Source organism: Chrysochloris asiatica, unplaced genomic scaffold (assembly GCF_000296735.1).
Source record: "Chrysochloris asiatica unplaced genomic scaffold, ChrAsi1.0 scaffold00494, whole genome shotgun sequence".
Lineage (NCBI taxonomy): Eukaryota > Metazoa > Chordata > Mammalia > Afrosoricida > Chrysochloridae > Chrysochloris > Chrysochloris asiatica.
In genome coordinates this window covers 597336-616543 of record NW_006409012.1, presented here as the reverse complement: position 1 = coordinate 616543, position 19208 = coordinate 597336, and the positions used below count along the sequence as shown (strand labels likewise).

Sequence of the window (19208 nt, the reverse complement as noted above, 5' to 3'; positions counted from 1 at the left end):
ATGAAAGCAATTTTCCATTAACTGCCAGTGGCCTCATTTGTTACACTCAGCCCTAGAGGGCCTCGAACCTCTGACTAGTCTTACACGGTCTGCAACATTATATGAAGAATTTGTACACATTTTCGTGTAGTTGGATTTATATCTTTCTTTCTAGGGTTAATGGTTTTAATTTTTTAGGAAGGCCATCTCTTCTTTGAGATTATCTTACTATGCATGTTTTCTTCTAGTGCTTTGCTAATTTTTTTTGACTTAAATATTTATCTATCTAGAATTAATTTTGCTGCAGTGCATTAAATACCTGTTCTTTCTGTTAGTTGCTGTCAAGTCCATTATGACTTTAGGTGACCCCATATGTGCAGAGTAGAACTGTACTTACAGGGTTTTCAAGGCTGATCTTTTAGGAACAGATTACCAGGTTTGTCTTCTGAGGCACCTACCAACCTTTGGCTAGTAGTTATACCTAACAATATATGTTACCCAGGCACTCTTGTGTTCGATATCTAAGTCCAACTTTTTATATACTATTCTTACCTGAGAACTCATTTGTTCCAGTGTCATTTATTGAATCGTTATACATACTTTGTCTTGTAGATTTTCTTATAATTGAAATAATCGTTTAAAAAATTATACGTATATTATACATAAATTCAGCACGTATTAAAACAAATTGTCAATATGGATATAGCAAAAAAAGGACCCTTTGTTTCCTTTCTTCCCGTTCCCTCACTCTTTCCTGAGATATTCATTAGTATAGATCATAGTGTATTCTTTTTCAGAGTTTATCCTGTTACATAAGTATACAAGTGTGTGTCAAAGTAAGGTACAATCAGAAGGGTCTTTGAGGGGATCTACTGGGTCAGTTATATTCAAGACAGATCAACTCAGAAGGTTATGACAGCTATTTTTTGGGATTCTAAAGGGGCCCTCTTGATAGATTTTCTCGAAGGACACAGGATGATTGGTCAAGGGAGCTTATTAGGAAGAAGTTTCAAGAAAATAGAAAACTGTATAATGAGAAAAAGCCAGGAACATTTCACTGAGGAAATTTTTTTTTTTTATAGCAGGTTATACTTAATGTGTAAGGAACTCTGGTAGCATAGTGGTTACGAATCGGGCTGCTCCTATAAAGATTTACAGCCTTGGAAACCCTGTACAGGGTCGCTGTGAGTCGGAACTGACTCCACGGCACATAACAACAACAACAACAACATGCTTAATGTGTACTGGTGTGGTGCAGTAGGAAAAGCACTGGACAGCTAACCTTACGGCCATTGGTTCAAACCACCAGCCTCTCCTTGGAAACCCTATACAGGGCTTCTGTGAGTTGGAACTGATTGGATTGCACAAAAGCAACGATACTAGAAATACAAGACAAATTCATCTAGCATTGTTATACCTAAAAGAGAAAGCATATCAGTCATCAAGGGCACCTGAGTGAACAGCATCTTTATAACCTCTATGTTGATCACCTTTACTTTCTGGGTGTAACTTAATAAGATCATCAATCCGAAGAATGGTGATAACCACTTAGATTGCAATTTTCAAACTCTTCACTTTAATTATGGCTTGTTTAGACACTCTTATTTGTTGTTACTAGTTAGCCATAGACAAATTCATTTTAGATTTTTATATTTTGGATTAACTTGACCCTCATTATGAAAAGGTCTTAACTTTGCAACCAAATCTGTGACGTCTTGGGCAGCATTAACTGCGAGTGTATTAGGAATAACGAGGAGGGATCTTGCGGACTTTGCAGTGGCAAGCGGTTCCCAGATCTCATGCTGGTAGCATAATTTTAAAGGTTTGTGGACAGGGCTGCTACTACAACACCCCCACCGGGAACCACAACTTTGACTCCAAAACTCTCTTCTCAAAGAGCATCATGTAAATGGCACTTCATTTCGTTGCCCATGAAATAATTTGCTTTATGTAAGAATATGGATTCAGTGTTTTTCATTAAAATCAGTTCATCATCACAGTTTCTCCTGTACCACCTCTTTGGCTTCTCTCAACATTATAGCTTCAAAAGTTTCTTTAACTTCTAGATTGGCCAGAACTTTGATGGAATAGTTGCTGCGGAATCTTTAGCGACATGTTTAAGATCCCTTTGTAAAACTCTTCTAACTGCTATTGAACCAGCCTCCACAGAATACTCCAGACACAGGTCATCAATGCCACCAGTGCTTAGGATAACATTGGTCCCAGTTTCCAGGATCTTCTGAATTCTCTCCTTGGTGATATTGGATTCTAATTTGGTCCTGTTTTTCAGGGTATATAATAACCACCTATTTACCAAGCTTCATTTTTGTTTTCTGTAGGCTGAAGATAAGGCAAGCCATTTTTGCAGTAACTAGTCTCTTGGGCCTGCCCTGCGATCCCAACACACAGTTGAGTGCCTAGTCACTGATCAGTAGAGTCTCTGTGTGACTTCTCCCATGGGCTTTGTGAATAGTAACGTAATTGACTGGGTAGTGAGGTTGACCTCTTCTGTTTGTATATCTGATAACAAGTGCAGCACCCACCACATAAGTGAAGAAATAGTTGTTTATTTCAATGAATTTGGAAGACATAGATGTCTTGGCAGCATTAACCAGGCAATCTTTTTCAAGTTCGCCTGTGTTAATAATGAGCCTTTCACTGTCACAACACACTACTTCCATACAAGCAAGTCAATAGCCACTAATAATTGATGTGGTCTAAATTTTCTGCTTGAGTATTTCTTCTGCATGTTTTAGAAGTTCTGTTACAATAATAGCCACGGAAATCATTCCATTTCCAAATTCTTTACCTACCTACAAGATGGTCTACCTACAAGCACCTTACCTACAAGATGGTCTACCTCCAGTAGCTTCAGAATGGTTGGTTGCATTATCATTAGTAATGATTACATTACCAATATCACCAGTGTCATCAGCTTGACTAAGAGAACTTTCTATTAATATTAGCAATAGAAACTGCAGCCGTAACCTTCTGGGAGCAGATCGCCACCCCTGTGCTGCAGTTCACCAATGTGGAAAAAGGTCCCTCGTCTTTGCGACAGAGTCCTTGTCAAATTCCTGTCTCATGGGTGAATTTGAAGTCCCTTAGATAAGCGGCGGAGTCTTGTTGTGGTACTGTAAGATAAGCAGTGGATTGCTAACTCCAAGGTTAGTTATTCAGACCTACTGGCTGCTCCTCCAAAACCCTATACAGGGTCACTAAGAGTCGGAATCACCTTGATGTCACCTAACAACAACAGACGGGTGGCGATGACAACAGCAGTAACACCGCTTGTCACACAGCTCAGCTCCCCTGGCTTGGCTGCAGGACAGGATGGAAAAGTATCAAGGAAGTTTTTTCCAATATGACATTGCACCTGTTCATTCTTCCAGGGTAGCAAGGGCTGTCCTTGGAGAATATTGTTGGGAAACCGTACTCCAGTCCATTCTACAGTCCTGGTCATGTCCCCTCAGACTTCCCTTTGTTCTCAAGACTAAAAGAACATTGAAAAGGAACATGATTTGAATCTTTCCATGATTCCAAGATTGCCATTTTGACGTGGTGTAAATCGAATATTGCAGAATTTTTCAGGGACGGCTTGGGCCGATGGAAACACGCTCTTCAGAAGTATACAGACCTAGATAGAGAGGATAGGACAAGAAATAGTAGCTTCAAATTTTGGTATTTTTGTTTAATAAAGGTTTATATAATTTTGTAACAGTATTGTTTGACTTATCCTTATGTATCACATTTTCACAAATAATGCACCCACACTTATGTTGTTGTTGTTGTTATGTGCCGTGGAGTCAGTTCCGACTTATAACAACCCTGTACAGGGTTTCCGAGGCTGTAAATCTTTACAGGAGCAGAAAGGCTCATCTTTCTCCCGTACATATAACACATGAAAATTATAAAGTTTAGTAAGAGAGATCTGGTATAGCGTGCCTGCGCATGTACTGTGCACATCTTTTGATAGTTCCACAAGGGAATTTTGTTCTCATTCACCTGTCCTCCCACATTACAAGTAAATTATATCACTTAGTTCATTTTCTTTCGTCTGTTTATTTTCTTTAATCTCTTAATTATGTACATAAAAATTGTCTGAAGACACTACTTTTGAAGTTCTTGGTGAATTTATACTCTTGGGTTTCAACATGGTGAAATAATGAGAATAATGATGATATACAGGCAGTTATAAAAGTTAATTTTTGATTTACTGGTAAATTTCATGTCATCAACATGTAAAAAAAATTGATGTAAAAGAATGCATGGTGGAAGTTGTATGATTGAAACAGCATAACGTGTACATTATTTGTGTGAAATGCAGCAGTGTGTATATATATCTATCTGTGTAAATACAGCCGTGTGTATATATATGTTGTTGTTGTTATGTGCCCTGGAGTCGGTTCCGACTCATAGCGACCCTGCACAGGGTTTCCGAGGCTGTAAATCTGTATAAACATAGATATGTCTAGATAGATAGACAGTGTCTGGGTGTGGCACTGCAGCTTAACATGCTAGCTTGCTGCAAGATCGATTTGAACCACAAGCTCAACAATTCACGCTCACCACCTTCTCTTCAGAAACCCTATCCAGGGTTGTTATGAGTCGGAACTGACTCAATGGCACTTAAAAACAACTATATATATGTCTGTATGTAGTTCTGGTGTGGCATAGTGGGAACGCGCTGGACTGCAAAGTTGGTTTGAACCACAAGGACGGCAGTTCAAGTTCACTAGCCGCTCCTTGGAACCTGTACACAGCATTGCTGTGGGTAGGAACTGACTTGATGGCACTAACAACAACATATCTATCTTTCTCTTTATCTATCTATCTATCTATCTATCTATCTATCTATCTATCTATCTATCCTCTATCTATCAGATGTTGTTTAGGAGATAGATATATGATTATATATGTTGTTATAAAGTTTTGTTTTGTTTTGTTGTTACTCTATGTTTTAGAGTTCCATGATAGTCCATATGGCTCTACTTTATCATTTTTTAACCTCTGCATGGATTCCCTAGTATGAATGTATCATAATTTATTTAACCAGTACCCTGTCATTTAACAACAACATTATTCTTACACATCTAGTTTGTTTACAATTTGTCACTAACTCTATCAAGACTCTGTGTGTATGTATGAATCCTGGTGTGGCATTGTAGGGTAAACATTAGACTGTTAACCACAAGGTCAACTTTTCAAACCCATCAGCCTCTCCTTGGAAACCCTATATAGGGTCACTATGAATCAAAACCAACTCAATGGCACGTAATAACAACATTTACACTCACACATACATACACACACAAGGAGTCTTGGTATGGCGCTATAGGATAAGCACTGGGTTGGTAACCACAGGGTTGGCAGTTCAAACCCACTTGCCCCTCCTTTGAAATCCTATACAGGGTTTCTATGAGTGGCATTTAACAACAACAACAAATATATATATATTTATGAAGTGTATAGCATTGCTTAAGGAGCTCTGGTAGCATAGTGATTACAAATCGGGCTGCTAACCTCAAGGTCGGCAGTTTGAAACTACCAGTCTTTCCACGGGAGAAAGATGAGGTATTCTGCTCCTATAAAGATTTACAACCTTGTGCAGGGTTGCTATGAGTTGGAACCGACTCCACGGTATTTAACAACAACATAGCATTTTGTCTTTTAAAATTTTTAAATTTGTGATAAACTTAATTATAAAATGCTGTTCATATGATTGACTTAGTATTATGTAAGTCGTAAGAACATCTGGACATTAAGTGACGTGTTACTAATATTGTGGTGATTTTTCTCTTTCTAGATAAAATTTGATGCTGGGACCCTCCTTCTTAGTACACACCGACTAATTTGGAGAGATCAGAAAAATCACGTAAGCCAGTTTTTTGCATCTTTTCTAGATTTTAAATGACTTAAGGTTTTTTTTAATTGCGATAAATTTATATTTACAGAGTATCAAAAGAGTGTGTCCCATATAACTGTTCCCAAAAGAGTGCAGGTGGAGGAGTTAGGATGTTGTCACATGACCTCACCAGATGGAGGGGTTAGGGTATTGTCACATGACCACCCAGATGAAGAACAGGTGAAGGAATTAGAGTGTTGTCACATGACCTCTACATAGGGAGTACAGATGGAGGGGTTAGGATGTCGTCACATGGCCTTGCCAGATGGAGTGCAGGTGGAGAAGTTAAGGTGTTGCTCCTCATTTGGTTCCAGAAAACTCTGTAGTTACTAAATGAGAGAGATCATGGCAACTCCTCTTTTGTAAGTACCAGTTAAATCCTGCTTCGTCTCTAAATGTTTCTCATGTAACTGGAGTAATTCTCCTATTGTTTGTGACAGGTCATTAAGAAAGGCTTATATGTCCTCCAAATAACTCGTTCTCCCAGGTTGTTGATGAGAATCAGGTGGATAGGTGTGCTGTGAAATACATTTTTTTTACCTAGGTGTTGAGAACTGCCTCTAGGTTGCTCATCAAGAGGGTAATGTCTGCCCCTTACACTACTTTCTAATATTTAGGAAGGGAGAGTGGGTTATGTGTTTATAGGGCTGTTATCTTAATCACATAGAGCTATAATTTTGGAAGTATATATGTATATATATTTAGAGTCTGGTATGGCACTATGGAATAATGCACTGGACCACGAACCGCAAGGTCGGCAAGGTCAGCAGTTCAAGTTCACCAGTCGCTCTTCAGAAACCCTATACAGGATCCCTATGAGTTGGAACTGACTCGATGGCATTTAACAGCAACTATGTGGCACTTAACAACAACAACAACAGTGTATATATATATGCCGGTTTCAGTTTTGCTAATAAGCTAAGCTATTTCGTCTACATTATTTTTTATAGTCACTTTTTATGGTGAGCAGTGTGTCGTTAAACCATGTTTATAAATTAATTTATCTTAATATAATTTTTTTTGAAGATCATCTAAGGAGGCCAAATTGGACAAATCCTTAGAGTTGGTACATGTCAGTGATATGAGGGTAATTCAAAATTATCCACACTACAATTGTAGTAAAACGCTTGTCCATATCCATGGTGGATGACAGCATTGAGCATGCATGAGAAATGATTCTGTTGAATAGACAAGTGACAGTGGATTATGTGGCAAATCATTTGCAAATCAACCATGACTCTGCCTATAAAATTGTCCATGACAGACCTGGGTTTCGAAAAGTTTGTGTGCGATGGGTACCAAAACAACTCATGGAAGAGCATAAAAAGAAGAGTTTGGACAAAATTTGGACTGATACTTGAAAGAAGGTAAAAGTTTCTTTAAAAAAATTGTCCCTGGTGATGAGACATGGTTTCATCACTGTGAGCCTGAGAGTAAATGGCAGAGTATGGAATGGAAACATCCTGTTGATGACCAAAAAAAAGTTCAAAAGTCAAACATAAGTTAGAAAATTATGCTTACAGTTTTCTGGGATTCTCAAGGACTAAAATTGGAACACTGTCAATAAAAAGGTTTAACAATCAACGGTGCTCATTATAGTGAGATGCTCGCTGAAGAGCTGAAGCCTAAATTTTGTGTTAAATACAGAGTACTGCTATCCAACGGCATTGCGATCTTACATGGCAATGCATGTCTGCACACCTCTGCCCACACTGTTGACACTCTGCAAAATCTTTGTTTTGAGGTGTTAAAGCATCTTGCGAGTCCTGATTTTGCTCCTTCAGAATTTCACATGTTTGTGGTGAAGATTCACCTCTGATGAAGAAGTGAAGACAGCGGTGCATTTATGGCTTATAACTCAGCTTAAAACATATTTTAATAAGGGACTTAGAAAGCTTGTTGACAGATGAACAAAGTTTATTGAAAAGCAAGTCGATTATGTCCCTAAAGAATATTTTTGTCTTTTCTAAAACTTGATTAAAATCTACGTCCTGATTTTTGACTTACCTTCATAAATAATTTTTTTCTTTAATGAAGGATAAGTATTTCAATCTTTTTTTGTTAAAAATTTTATGTGTTTGGAGGTGGAGTACAGAAAACCATAAAGAAGAAAAATAATTCATATAACACAGTTCTTAAAACTGTTTTATCTTCTTTAACTTTTATCTTCATATAAGTAAATATTACATGTAAAATGTTTTCATTTTAATATTATTAAAAACATATATACTCCTTATTCATATATACTAGGATGACTGTTTCTTCTCATTTTGAGTTGTGTCTCATCAGCAAATGAAAGTCCCGGTAGCTTTAATCCATTCGCATCATCACCGGTCAGCTCTACTTTGAGGAGGCTACTTTTCCTCAGTTGTATTTTGAGTGCCTTCCAACCTGAAGGGCTCATCTTCTGGCACTATATCTGACAATATTCTGTTGCTATTCATCATGTTTTAATCTGACAACATTCTGTTGCTATTTGACAGTGTTCCACCGCTGTTTATAAGGTTTTCAATGGCTAAACATTCCAAAGTAGTCTGCCTCTCCTATTCCTAGTCTGTCTTAGTCTGGAAGCTCAGCTGAAATCTGTCCACCATGGGTGTACCCTGCTGGTATTTAAAATAGTGGTATAACTTCCAGCATAATAGCAACATGTAAGCTACCACAGATGAAAATTGGAAAACAACTACCTGGCCCACTGATTGGAAGAGATCTTTATTTGTGCCCGTTCCAAAGAGAGGTGACACAGTGAAATACAGAAATCATCAAATAATATTAATATCACATACAAGTAAAAGTTTGCTGGAGAAATTTAAAAATGGCTGCAAAAGTACAGTGACAGACTGCCAGAGGTTCAAGCCAGATTCAGCCAAGAATGTGGAACAAGGGATATCATTGCTGATATTAGATGGATCTTGGCTGAAAGCAGAGAATGCCAGAAAGATGTTTACCTGTGCTTTATTGACTATGCAAACACTTTAGACTCTGTGGATCATGACAATATTGTGGAGAATGAGTATTTCGGAACATTTAATTTTATTAATGAGGAACTTGTACATAGAAAAAGAGGTAGTTGTTCGAACAGAACAAGGGGACACTGAATGGTTTAAAATCAGAAAACGTGTGCCAGGGTTGTATTCTTTTATCATACTTAGTTTATATGCTGAAGACACAATCTGAGATGCTAAGTTATATGAAGAAGAATGTAGCATCAAGATTGGAGGAAGACTCAATAACAACTTGTGATATGCAGATGATACAACCTTGCTTGCTGAAAGTGAAGAGGACTTAACATATTTACTGATGAAGATCAAAGGCCACAGGCTTCTGCATGGGTTGCAGCTCAGTGTATTAAAATCTGCCACTATTACTGTAAAGTCGTCTATTTCTTTCTTCATTTCTATTAGGGATCGATTTATGTGTTTTGAGGTTCTTTCATTGGTATTTATTTTGGTTTTGTCCTTTTGTTTAATTGACTCTTTAATCATGAGATAATGGCTTTCTTTGTCTCTTATACTGGTTTTTGCCTTAAAGTTTATTTTATCAGAGCTTAATATTGTCACTCCTGCTTGTTTTTTATTGCAATTAGCTTGATATATTTCCCCCCATCCTTTAATCTGTTTTTATCTTTGTATGTAAGGAGTCTCTTTTGTAGACAGCATATGAAGGATCCTGTTTTCTTATCCATTCTGCTATTTTCTGTCTGTTGACTGGTGTATTTAATCCATTAATGTTCAGTGTAATTATTGATTATTGTTGTTGTGTGCCGTCGAGTCGGTTCCGACTCATAGTGACCCTGTACAGGGTTTCCAGGGCTAGCCAGGGTTGACTTTGCAGATTTGGATCCAAGACTGGTCTAGTGGGATTATATAGTATATAGCTTCTCCTGTGGCCCTCAGTCTCCAAATGGCTCTGACTTCCTGTTCCAGTGTACTGGAAAGTGGGAGATTCCCAGGGGCAGCACGCTGCTTGGGGAAAAAAAAATCCAAACAAATTGCACCTTTGTCTTCGTGAGTCATGGTAGGTTTTTGCCATGCAAATATGTTTTCTTGTCTCTAAGCCATTCATGCTCTTTTAAGATGGCTGCTGCCAGATCCACAGTTGACATTCATGGAAGCAATAGTCAAATGACATATTACATCAGGAAAATCTGCTGCACAAAGCCTCTTTAAAGTGTTCAAAAACAAAGGTGTCAGTTTGAGGACTAAGGTGTACCTAACCCAAACAATAGTATTTTCAGTAGTTTTATATGCATTTGAAAGTTGAACAGTAAATAAAGAAGATCCTAGAAGAATTGATTAATTTGAATTATGGTGTTGGTGAAGAATATTAAAAGAACCTTTGACTGCCAGAATAACAAACAAATCTGTCTTGGAAGAAATACCGCCAGAATGCTCCTTAGAAGCCAGGATGTTAAGACTTCTTTCATATTTCAGACATACTGTCAGGAAGGTCCATTCCCTGGAGAAGGACATCATCTAGGTAAAATGCAAGGTCGGAGAAAAAGGGGAAGACCCCGAATGAGATGGATTGGCACAGTGGCAGCAGCAAGCTAGAGTAAGCTCTAGCTTAACAATGATTTTGAGGATGGCACAGGACCGGCAGTGTTTCGTTCTTTTGTGCATGTAGTCATGATGAGTTGGAACTGACTTGACATCACCTGACAACAACAGCAGGATGGCTATTATCAGAAAAATGGATAATAGAAAGTATTGGTGAAGATGGGGAGAAACCTTAATCCGCATGCTTGCTTGTTGTTGTTATAAAGTGCCGTTAAGTCGATTCCGACCCATAGTGACCCTGTAAGGGTTTCTGAGGAGCAGCTGGTGAGCTTGAACTGCCAACCTTGCAGTTTAAACGGCTTTGCAGTCTGTTATGGCTGTTAATAGTTCAAGTTTTCGAAAAATTTGTGTCTAAAATATTAAACATAAAATTATTTTATTGTTGTTGTTAGCTGCTGTCGAGTCAGTTCTGATTCATAGCAACCTCATACACAACAGAATGAAACCCTGCCAGGTCCTCTGTTATCCTCACAATTGTTGTCAAGCTTTGGAGCCCATTGCTGCTGCCACTATGTCAGTCCATCTCATGGGCACCTTCTTATCTTTCGCTGACCCTCCACTTTACTAAGCATAATCGCCTTCTCCAGAGACTGGTCCTTCCTGTTGACTTGTCTGAAATATGAGAGAATTACCATATGATCTAGTAATTCCACTCCTTTGTATATTCCCCAAAGAATTGAAAGCAGGGATTCAAACAGATACTTGTATATCAGTGTTCATTGCAGCCCTATTCATAATAGCCAAAAGGTAGAAACAGCCTATTTGTCTATCAATAGATGAAAAATAAACAATATATGACATAAGGTAATATTGTTCAACCATAAAGAGAAATTAAGTTCTGATACATGTATGTCATAAACCTTGAAAAATCATGCTCAGTGAAATAAGTCAAATACAAAAGTATTAATACTTTATGAATTATATAGAAAGGGCAAATGCAAAGAGACCAGGGCTTGGAGGAAAGAGGAAATGGGAGTTATTGCTGAAGGGTACTTGGGGTGTTACCACTTGGGTGATGAAGAACTTTTAGAAGTGAATAGTGGAATATAGGTCATAAATGTAACATGGTGAATATTGTTAGTGCCACTGAATTTTGAACACCTTAAAATGGCTAAATGGTAATTTTTTTTGTTATATTTGGTACAATAAAATTAAAAAAATATGTATGCCTACTAAAAGTATGCCTGTGGGGTCATGCATTGGACCATAAAGTCAGTTTGAACCATAAGGTTGGCAGTTCAAATCAACCATTTGCTGCTCAGAAACTCTATACAGGGTCACTATGCGTCGGAACAACAACAACTGTAAAAACAAAGGTTTCATCTGTTTGGACTGGAATAGATATGAGACTTAAAGATACCCCCCTGCCCATGCCACGGAGCCAAGCTAAAAGATCTGAGTCAATTTGAGGACACGCAGGGTGCTGTTCAGAGAAGGGTCGATGGAGCAAGTGCAGAGAGAAGCATCCATTAGAGACCAGTGTCCAGTTCTGGTAAGTCCTTAAGACAAACTTGACCTGAGCTGGCCTGCATAAAGATCTGATCTAGGGACATGAACACAAATTGCCATATAAGAGCTGTGACATGGCGGAAGTCACTTTGAATCAGCAAAATCAAAGCAGTCACAATATTCTGAAGATGATGTCTTCAAATACATATGGGGTTTGAATATATGATAGGGATGGAACTAATAAAAACTGAAACAAAGGTAGTTGTTAACAGTTGCATTTAAACCTGTGATTTCCTTCCACACAGCAAAATGCCATCTCACTATAGTTTTTATTTACTTTTTCTTTAAATTTATTTAGAGATTAAGATGGCATGTTTTATTATTTTAATTATTAAATGCTATGAAACAAGAATTTCTGACAAGTGATCTGAATCTTGTTTTCTATTGATTTCATGCTAGGAATGCTGCATGGCCATTCCCCTTTCTCAGATTGTTTTCATTGAAGAACAGGCAGCTGGAATTGGGAAAAGGTAAGGTTTTTGTTTTACAGTCTGTATTCACAAAAGGGTGTTTCCATTCTAGCCATTATCCTTAGTTTAATTGCTTTATTGCTGTGCTGTATATTTTGGAATATATAGTCTAATGATTGCATTTTGGGACTTTATAAATTATGCTTATTGGTCAGGAGGCCCCTTAAGAAGTAGGTTTCTTCCTACTTTAATTTCATATATAAAGTCATTCGTGGACCATAAATAAAATACTAAGAATTCCTTTAATATCCTTGGTTTATAATAAATAAAAGTAGGCCAGCTGTCATTGGACATATATGGGAGCTTTAAAAAGTTCATGGATAAATGTTATTTTCTCTTTTTTTAGGATGTTTTTTGGGGGGCATTGGGGACATAGGAGTAAGAAGTTAGGATTGGGATTATAATTTTGCTCTCAGGCACTGAATTCCTGTTTCCTGGTGGATGTGATAGAAACTGGAAGTGTGTAAGCAGTGTTTGCTGTTTGCGTAGTGCAGTTCAGCTGGGGTTGTATAGCTGGTGCTTGACCCCAGTTAGAGTAGAGAATGCACAGGAGGAATGCTACAGACCACTGGTTTGGTGAGGGTGGGACCGATCACACCCCTGGCTATAGGAAGACACAGCAACAAGGGAGAACCACACCCCCTTGCTGCCAACCTCCTGCCGCTCTGGTGTCTGCAGGCTGCATGAGATGTATCAGCAGCTGCTCATGAAACTTCAAGATGGCTGTGCTGCCCCAGGCCAGGCTGCTGTCTGCCTGCTTTTCGTGTTTCCCACTGTTCCTATTCAGCTTCCTTTTCCAGTTGGCACTCAATCTACCTTTCTTTCTGTCTTCTGAAACTCAGGGTTCCAGGATTGTCATCTGTATCGATGCCACTTGGTCTCCCATGTCTTTGTTGCAGAGTGTCTGCTCAGTGCATCTGCCTACCATGCTATCTTGCCCCCAAAGTTCTATTTTCTTTTAATTCAAATTTTCCACAAACATTTTAAAGCCCCCTCAGATTTCCACAGGCAGCTGCTTTCACATCTTTGTGTACCAGCTGTACTTTACTTAAATTCTGAAATGACTCATCTGAGAAAATTAACTGACTTTGCTCCTATGATCTAGCTGATCTTTAAGATCATAAACTAATATTGACTTTCTGAAGTATCAGTGTGAGAGTATCATATTATTGTCCATATTGAGACATGTATAAGATTAATAGAGAGTGTTAATGATTACACTGGGTAACAAGCACAAAATCAGACTGATCCAGGCAAATCAAATGTGGTCACTCTGGTTGAAAGCCATAGTTTCAAGTGTTGTTGTTTATAGGCCAATATTTTTGGCTACATATTTTAAGCACATGAATTAGAAACAAATATTTCTAGTATGTACTTTGCCCTTCTCTCCGTATTCCAATAGGTCCTTCTTTGTTGTTGTTGTTGTTAAGTGCCATCGAGTCGGTTCTGACCCATAGCGACCCCGTACAGGGTTTCCGAGGGTGTAAATCCTTACGGGAGTAGAAAGCCTCATCTTTCTCCCGCAGAGCGGCTGGTAGTTTCGAACCGCTGACCTTAAGGTTCGCAGCCTTCTTTAGGCTTAGCAAAAGTAGACAGTTCAATAGAAGCTAAACAAATGTTGGATTTCATTGGAAATGCAAGTGTGTTTTAATTATATTGTTAGAGCTACAATAAAAGATTGCTTATTTGACATAAAAGAAACTAGTCAATATTGGAAAAAAGATGAATAAGCAATGGATGTGTAAATTATTTCTTTAATTTATATTTCCTCTGTTGCTTACTTTTTACTGTTTTTTTAAAGTTATAGAGAGTTAAGGGTGTTTCAGATCATTTGAATTTCCCTGTGATGTGGTCCAAGGAAACCTGAACTCTATAACAAAAATATTTAGAATATTTACCTTCACATTAATATCTGTCAATCAGACAAGATAAATATTTTGGATTGACAGAGTGGCTGCCTGATTATGAGGGTAGTGAAGAACTGGGCAGTGTTTTGTTCTGCTGTGATTCAAAAGTTTGTGAAAAAAATGGAATAAAAAGTTTATGGACTTTTTCATGACATTTTAAAGTATCATCATACATGGGGTTGCTGTGAGTCAGAACCAACTCAACAGCACCAGTCAGCAACGTTAGTGTCTTTTGTTTTAGATATCCTCAGTGATGAGGAATTCAGTAATATGTCAGACTTAAGTTTTCTCAAACATTTTAAAAATCTCTCTCTAAAACAAAACAGTTACCATTACCTTATTGTTTTTGTATAGTAAGAATATGCATGAATACAGCAGTCCCCCAAATGTGGAGATTATTGTAGTTCTCATTTCACCATCCTTGTTGCCAACCACCTCCATGGCACTCTTTCTCTCTTCTAGTCACCCATAACTAAGTCAGAACCCACAAATTAGGACATAGTCTTTCAGATCTCCAAATAGGCAGCCACCAGTAGCTGCAAGTTTAGGGAGTCCACACAACACCCCAATGTTGCTGGCCATTTCCTACCTCTCTTCCAGGATGTCAGCTATAAGATGAGGAGTCCATATTCCACCCTTACTTTTGACCATCTGGCTCTCACTGAAAGGACTCACAGAATTCGAAGTGTATGTCATACTTATGTCAGTGAGAGGACTAAGGTGCACCTGACCCAAGCCATGGAATTTTCAATAGCTTTATATACATGTAAAAGTTGGACAATGAGGAAAAAGAACCATTGAAGAGTTGATGCATTTGAGTTATGGTGCTGGGGAATATGAAAAGTACCATGGACTGCTAGAAGAACAAACAAATCAGTGTTGCAAGAAGTACCGTCAGAATGCTCCTAAGAAGCCAGGGTGGTGGGACTTTGTCGCTCATACTTTAGACATATTATCAGGACGGACCAGTCCCAAGAGAAGGATATCATGTTTGGTAAAGTGGATGGTCAATGAAAAAGAAGAAGACACCCAATGAGATGGATTGGAACAGTGGCAACAGCAATGGGCTCAAGCTTAACTACAATTGTGAGGATAGCGTGGGACCAGGCTGTATTTTATTCTGTTGTGTATAAAGTTGCTATGAATTGGAACCTACTTAAAGGCACCTAACAACAACAATAGCAACCATACTTAAGACTATCGACTTAATATAGCCCAAAAGGAAAAAAAGAAGAGACACATAGGGTGAGGTCTGGGAGGGTTCCCAATGCAGACCTTGAATGTTGCAGGGACTAGCTTGCCCTCCTGAGAGATGTTCTCACCAACCAATAAGCTTTCTAAACCTCCATGTTCAAGGTTTTTATTGGCTACTGTCTTGAGGCTAGCTGATATTAGACTCCCGGGTAAGTCTTTTTTGGTTTGGCCCTCCCCGACACATTTTCTGGCTTGTCCTGGAAGTTTCAGACCAAGACACTCAATTACTTTAATGATTATTTCTTTAAAGTCAAGGACAAAAGCCACCTACCTTACTAGGCCTGTTACACCCGTATTCTAAGATGTATATATATTTTTGTTCATTTTAAGATCTCTGTACTCAGGATTCTTATTTCAGTTAATGGATTATAAATTGGATGAAATATGATTATTGATTGACCCAGTAAATAAATGTGTGAAAACATGGTATGACTCTTTGATGTGTACTTTAGAATTTTTTAGCTTCACTGTACATCATAATCTTTAACTTTTCATTGGATTTTGTTTGTCAGAATCTGATAGTTGGACTCAGATTTTACTGATGGTTAATACTTCTGTTCAATCATCCTATCTTAATGATCATCATTTGTTGCTTTACTTCATACAGTTCCGTGAGTCTGCTTGCACAGTTTTATGTGTTTACCTCACTTAATGATATATTCACCATTAAGGAATAGTTGAAGAGGTCTTAACAGTTTTGACCCCAGTTCACTAACCAAAGCATCCATTACATCGAGAAGGTCCAAACCATGGTGTTTAAATTTTACAGTGATATTTAGGCAAATATGTGTTCTAAACAAAGGAAAGTTGTGTGTCAGGGTTGTTGCTTTCACTAGATTTATTTAATCTGTATGCTGAGACAATAATCTGAAAAGCTGGACTATATTTAGAAGAACATGGCATCAGGATTGGAGGAAGACTCATTAACAATCTGCAATAATCAGATGACACAACTTTGCTTGCTGGAAGAGAATAGGACTTGAAGCACTTGCTGATGATCAAAGACTACAGCCATTATTGTATCTCAACATTAAGAATACAAAAATCCTCACCACTAGACCAATAAAAAACATGATAAGTGGAGAAAATATTGAAGTTGTTGAAGATTTCCATATACTTGGATTAGCAATCAATGCTCATGGAAGCAGCAGTCAAGAAATCAAGGATTTATTGTATTGGGCAAATCTACTGCAAAAGACCTCTTTAAAGTGTTAAAAAGCAAAAATGTAAATGTGTACCTGACCTAAGCCTAGGTTTTTTTTTCCCTCAACTCACTTCATATATATCTGAAAGCTAGACAGTGAATAAGGAAGACTGCAGGGTAGCTAACTCTTTACTATGGCCCTTCTAGCCATATTTTATTCTCTGAAGCAGTATAAATCCCAGCAGGGACACCCATGGTGGATAGGTTTCAGTGGAGCTTCCAGACAAAGACAGCCTAGGAAGGAAAGGAGAACCACACCAGGACTTTAATCTTACTCCCAGCTTAATCCTGCCTGATTAACATCTCACTTAAAAATGAGTCCTGGTGTGGTTCTGTGGGGTAATGCGCAAGACTGCAAAGCCATTTGAACTGCAAAGTTGGCAGTTCAAGCTTACTAGCTGCTCCTCGGAAACCCTATACGGGGTTGCTATGGGTCGGCACCGACTTGACGGCACTTCACAACAACAAGGAGTAAAGATTAAGATGAGATTATGGAGGACTGATCAGTCAGTTAGTCATATTCTCATTGCTTGTATGTTGCTGTGATGCTGGAAGCCATACCACTGTTATTTTAAATCCCAGCAGGGACACCCATGGTGGATAGGTTTCAGTGAAGCTTCCAGACAAAGACAGCCTAGGAAGGAAAGGAGAACCACTTTTGGATGGTTAGCCACCAAAAACCTTATAAATAGCAGGGGAATGTTGTCTAATATAGTGCAGAAGATGAGTCCCCGAGGTTGGAAGATACTCAAAATACAACTGGGGAAATGCTGCCTCCTCAAAGTAGAGTTGACCTTAATGACAAGAATGGAACAAAGCTTTCATTTGCTGATTGGGCACAACTCAAAATGAAAAGAAACAGCTGCAAATATCCATTAATAATCAGAATGTAGAATGTATGAAGTATGAATCTAGGATCGTCAAAAATGATATGGAATGCATAAAGATTGATATCCTAAGCATTAGTGAGCTGAAATGGCCTGAGATTGGCCATTTGAATCTGATAACCGAATGGTTTACTATGTTTGGAACAACAAGTTGAAGAGGAATGAAAATGAACTTATCGTCAAAAACAAGTATTTCAGGGTCTGTCTTTAAGTTTAATGCTGTCTGTGATAGGATAATATCCATACACCTAAAAGGAAGACCAGTGAATACCACTATTATTCAAATTTACACACTAACCATTAAAGCCAGTGATGATGAAATTGAAGAATTCTAGGGCTCAAGCGTGGCAACAATTGTGCGGTTGGCCCAAGATTGGGCAGTGTTTTGTTATGTTGTGCATAGGGTCACTATGAGTTGGTACTGACTCGATGGCACCTAACAACAGCAACCGGTTTCTTCAGTCTGAAATTGATCGAAACCGCAGTCAAGATCATTGATAATTACTGATATTGGAATGTGAAAGATGGAAGCAAAAAGAAGTCTCAGTAGTTGGAAAATATGGCCTTGGTGAGAGAAAGGATGCTGGAGATCACTTAAGGGAATTTTGCAAAACAAACATCTTGATTTGCAAATACCTATTTTGAACAACATAAATGATGACTGTACATGTAGACCTTACCGTATGGAATATACAGGAATCAAATTGATTACATTGGTGGGGTGAATCTGGAACAGATCATCAATTGCTCCGATGAAGGTTGAAGCTGAAGCTGAAGAAAATTAAAACAAGTTCACGAGAGTCAAAATATGACCTGAATATAATATATCCTACTTGAATTTAGAGGCTATCTCAAGAACAGATGTGATGCATTAGACTCCAGTGACTGAAGACCAGAAAAGTTGTGGGATGACATCAAGAATATACATGAAGAAAGCAAGTTAATTAAAAAGACATGAAAGAAAGAAAATACCAAAGTGCATATCAGAGGAGACTGAAATTTGCTCTTGAGTGTAGAGAAGCTAAAGCAACTGGAAGAAATGAGGAAGTAAAAGAGATGAACAAAAAAATTTCAAAGGGCAACTTCAGAAGACATAGTCAAGCATTATAATGAAATGGGCACAGGCCTGGAGTTAGAAAACCAAAAGAGAAGAAAATGCTCAGCATTTCTTAAGCTGAAAGAAATGAAGAAAAAATTCAAACCTTCAATGGTAATATTGAAGGATACTATGGGCAAAATACTGAATGATGCAGTAGGCATCAAAAGAAGATGGAAGGAATACAAAGAATCACTGTGCCAGAAAAAATTGGTCAGTGCTCAACCATTTCAAGAGGTAACATATGTTAAAGAACCCATGGTATTTATTTATTTATTTTTTAATTTAACGTTTTTATTGTGGATTGAGTAAAAGTTTACAGTGCATATCATCAGTTTTACATTCAGCAAATCATACACCTTGTTTCATTACAATGATTATAATCCCCTCCATGTACCATCAGTTAACAGTATTTCTCTTTATCCACTTTAGCTTTTT

The 19208-nt window shown here is 38.0% G+C and overlaps 1 protein-coding gene and 1 pseudogene across 1 annotated transcript in view; one reads left to right on the top strand and one right to left on the bottom strand.

The window, feature by feature from the left end:
- Positions 1-19208, top strand: part of VPS36 (vacuolar protein sorting 36 homolog (S. cerevisiae)) — a 96930-nt gene that overhangs the window by 22520 nt on the left and 55202 nt on the right. Inside the window, exons 2-3 of the mRNA XM_006877428.1 lie at positions 5786-5854; positions 12352-12422. Coding sequence (XP_006877490.1) covers positions 5786-5854; positions 12352-12422 — 140 coding nt within the window. The remainder of the gene's footprint in view (positions 1-5785; positions 5855-12351; positions 12423-19208) is intronic.
- On the bottom strand, positions 1414-3442 carry LOC102836828 (annotated as a pseudogene).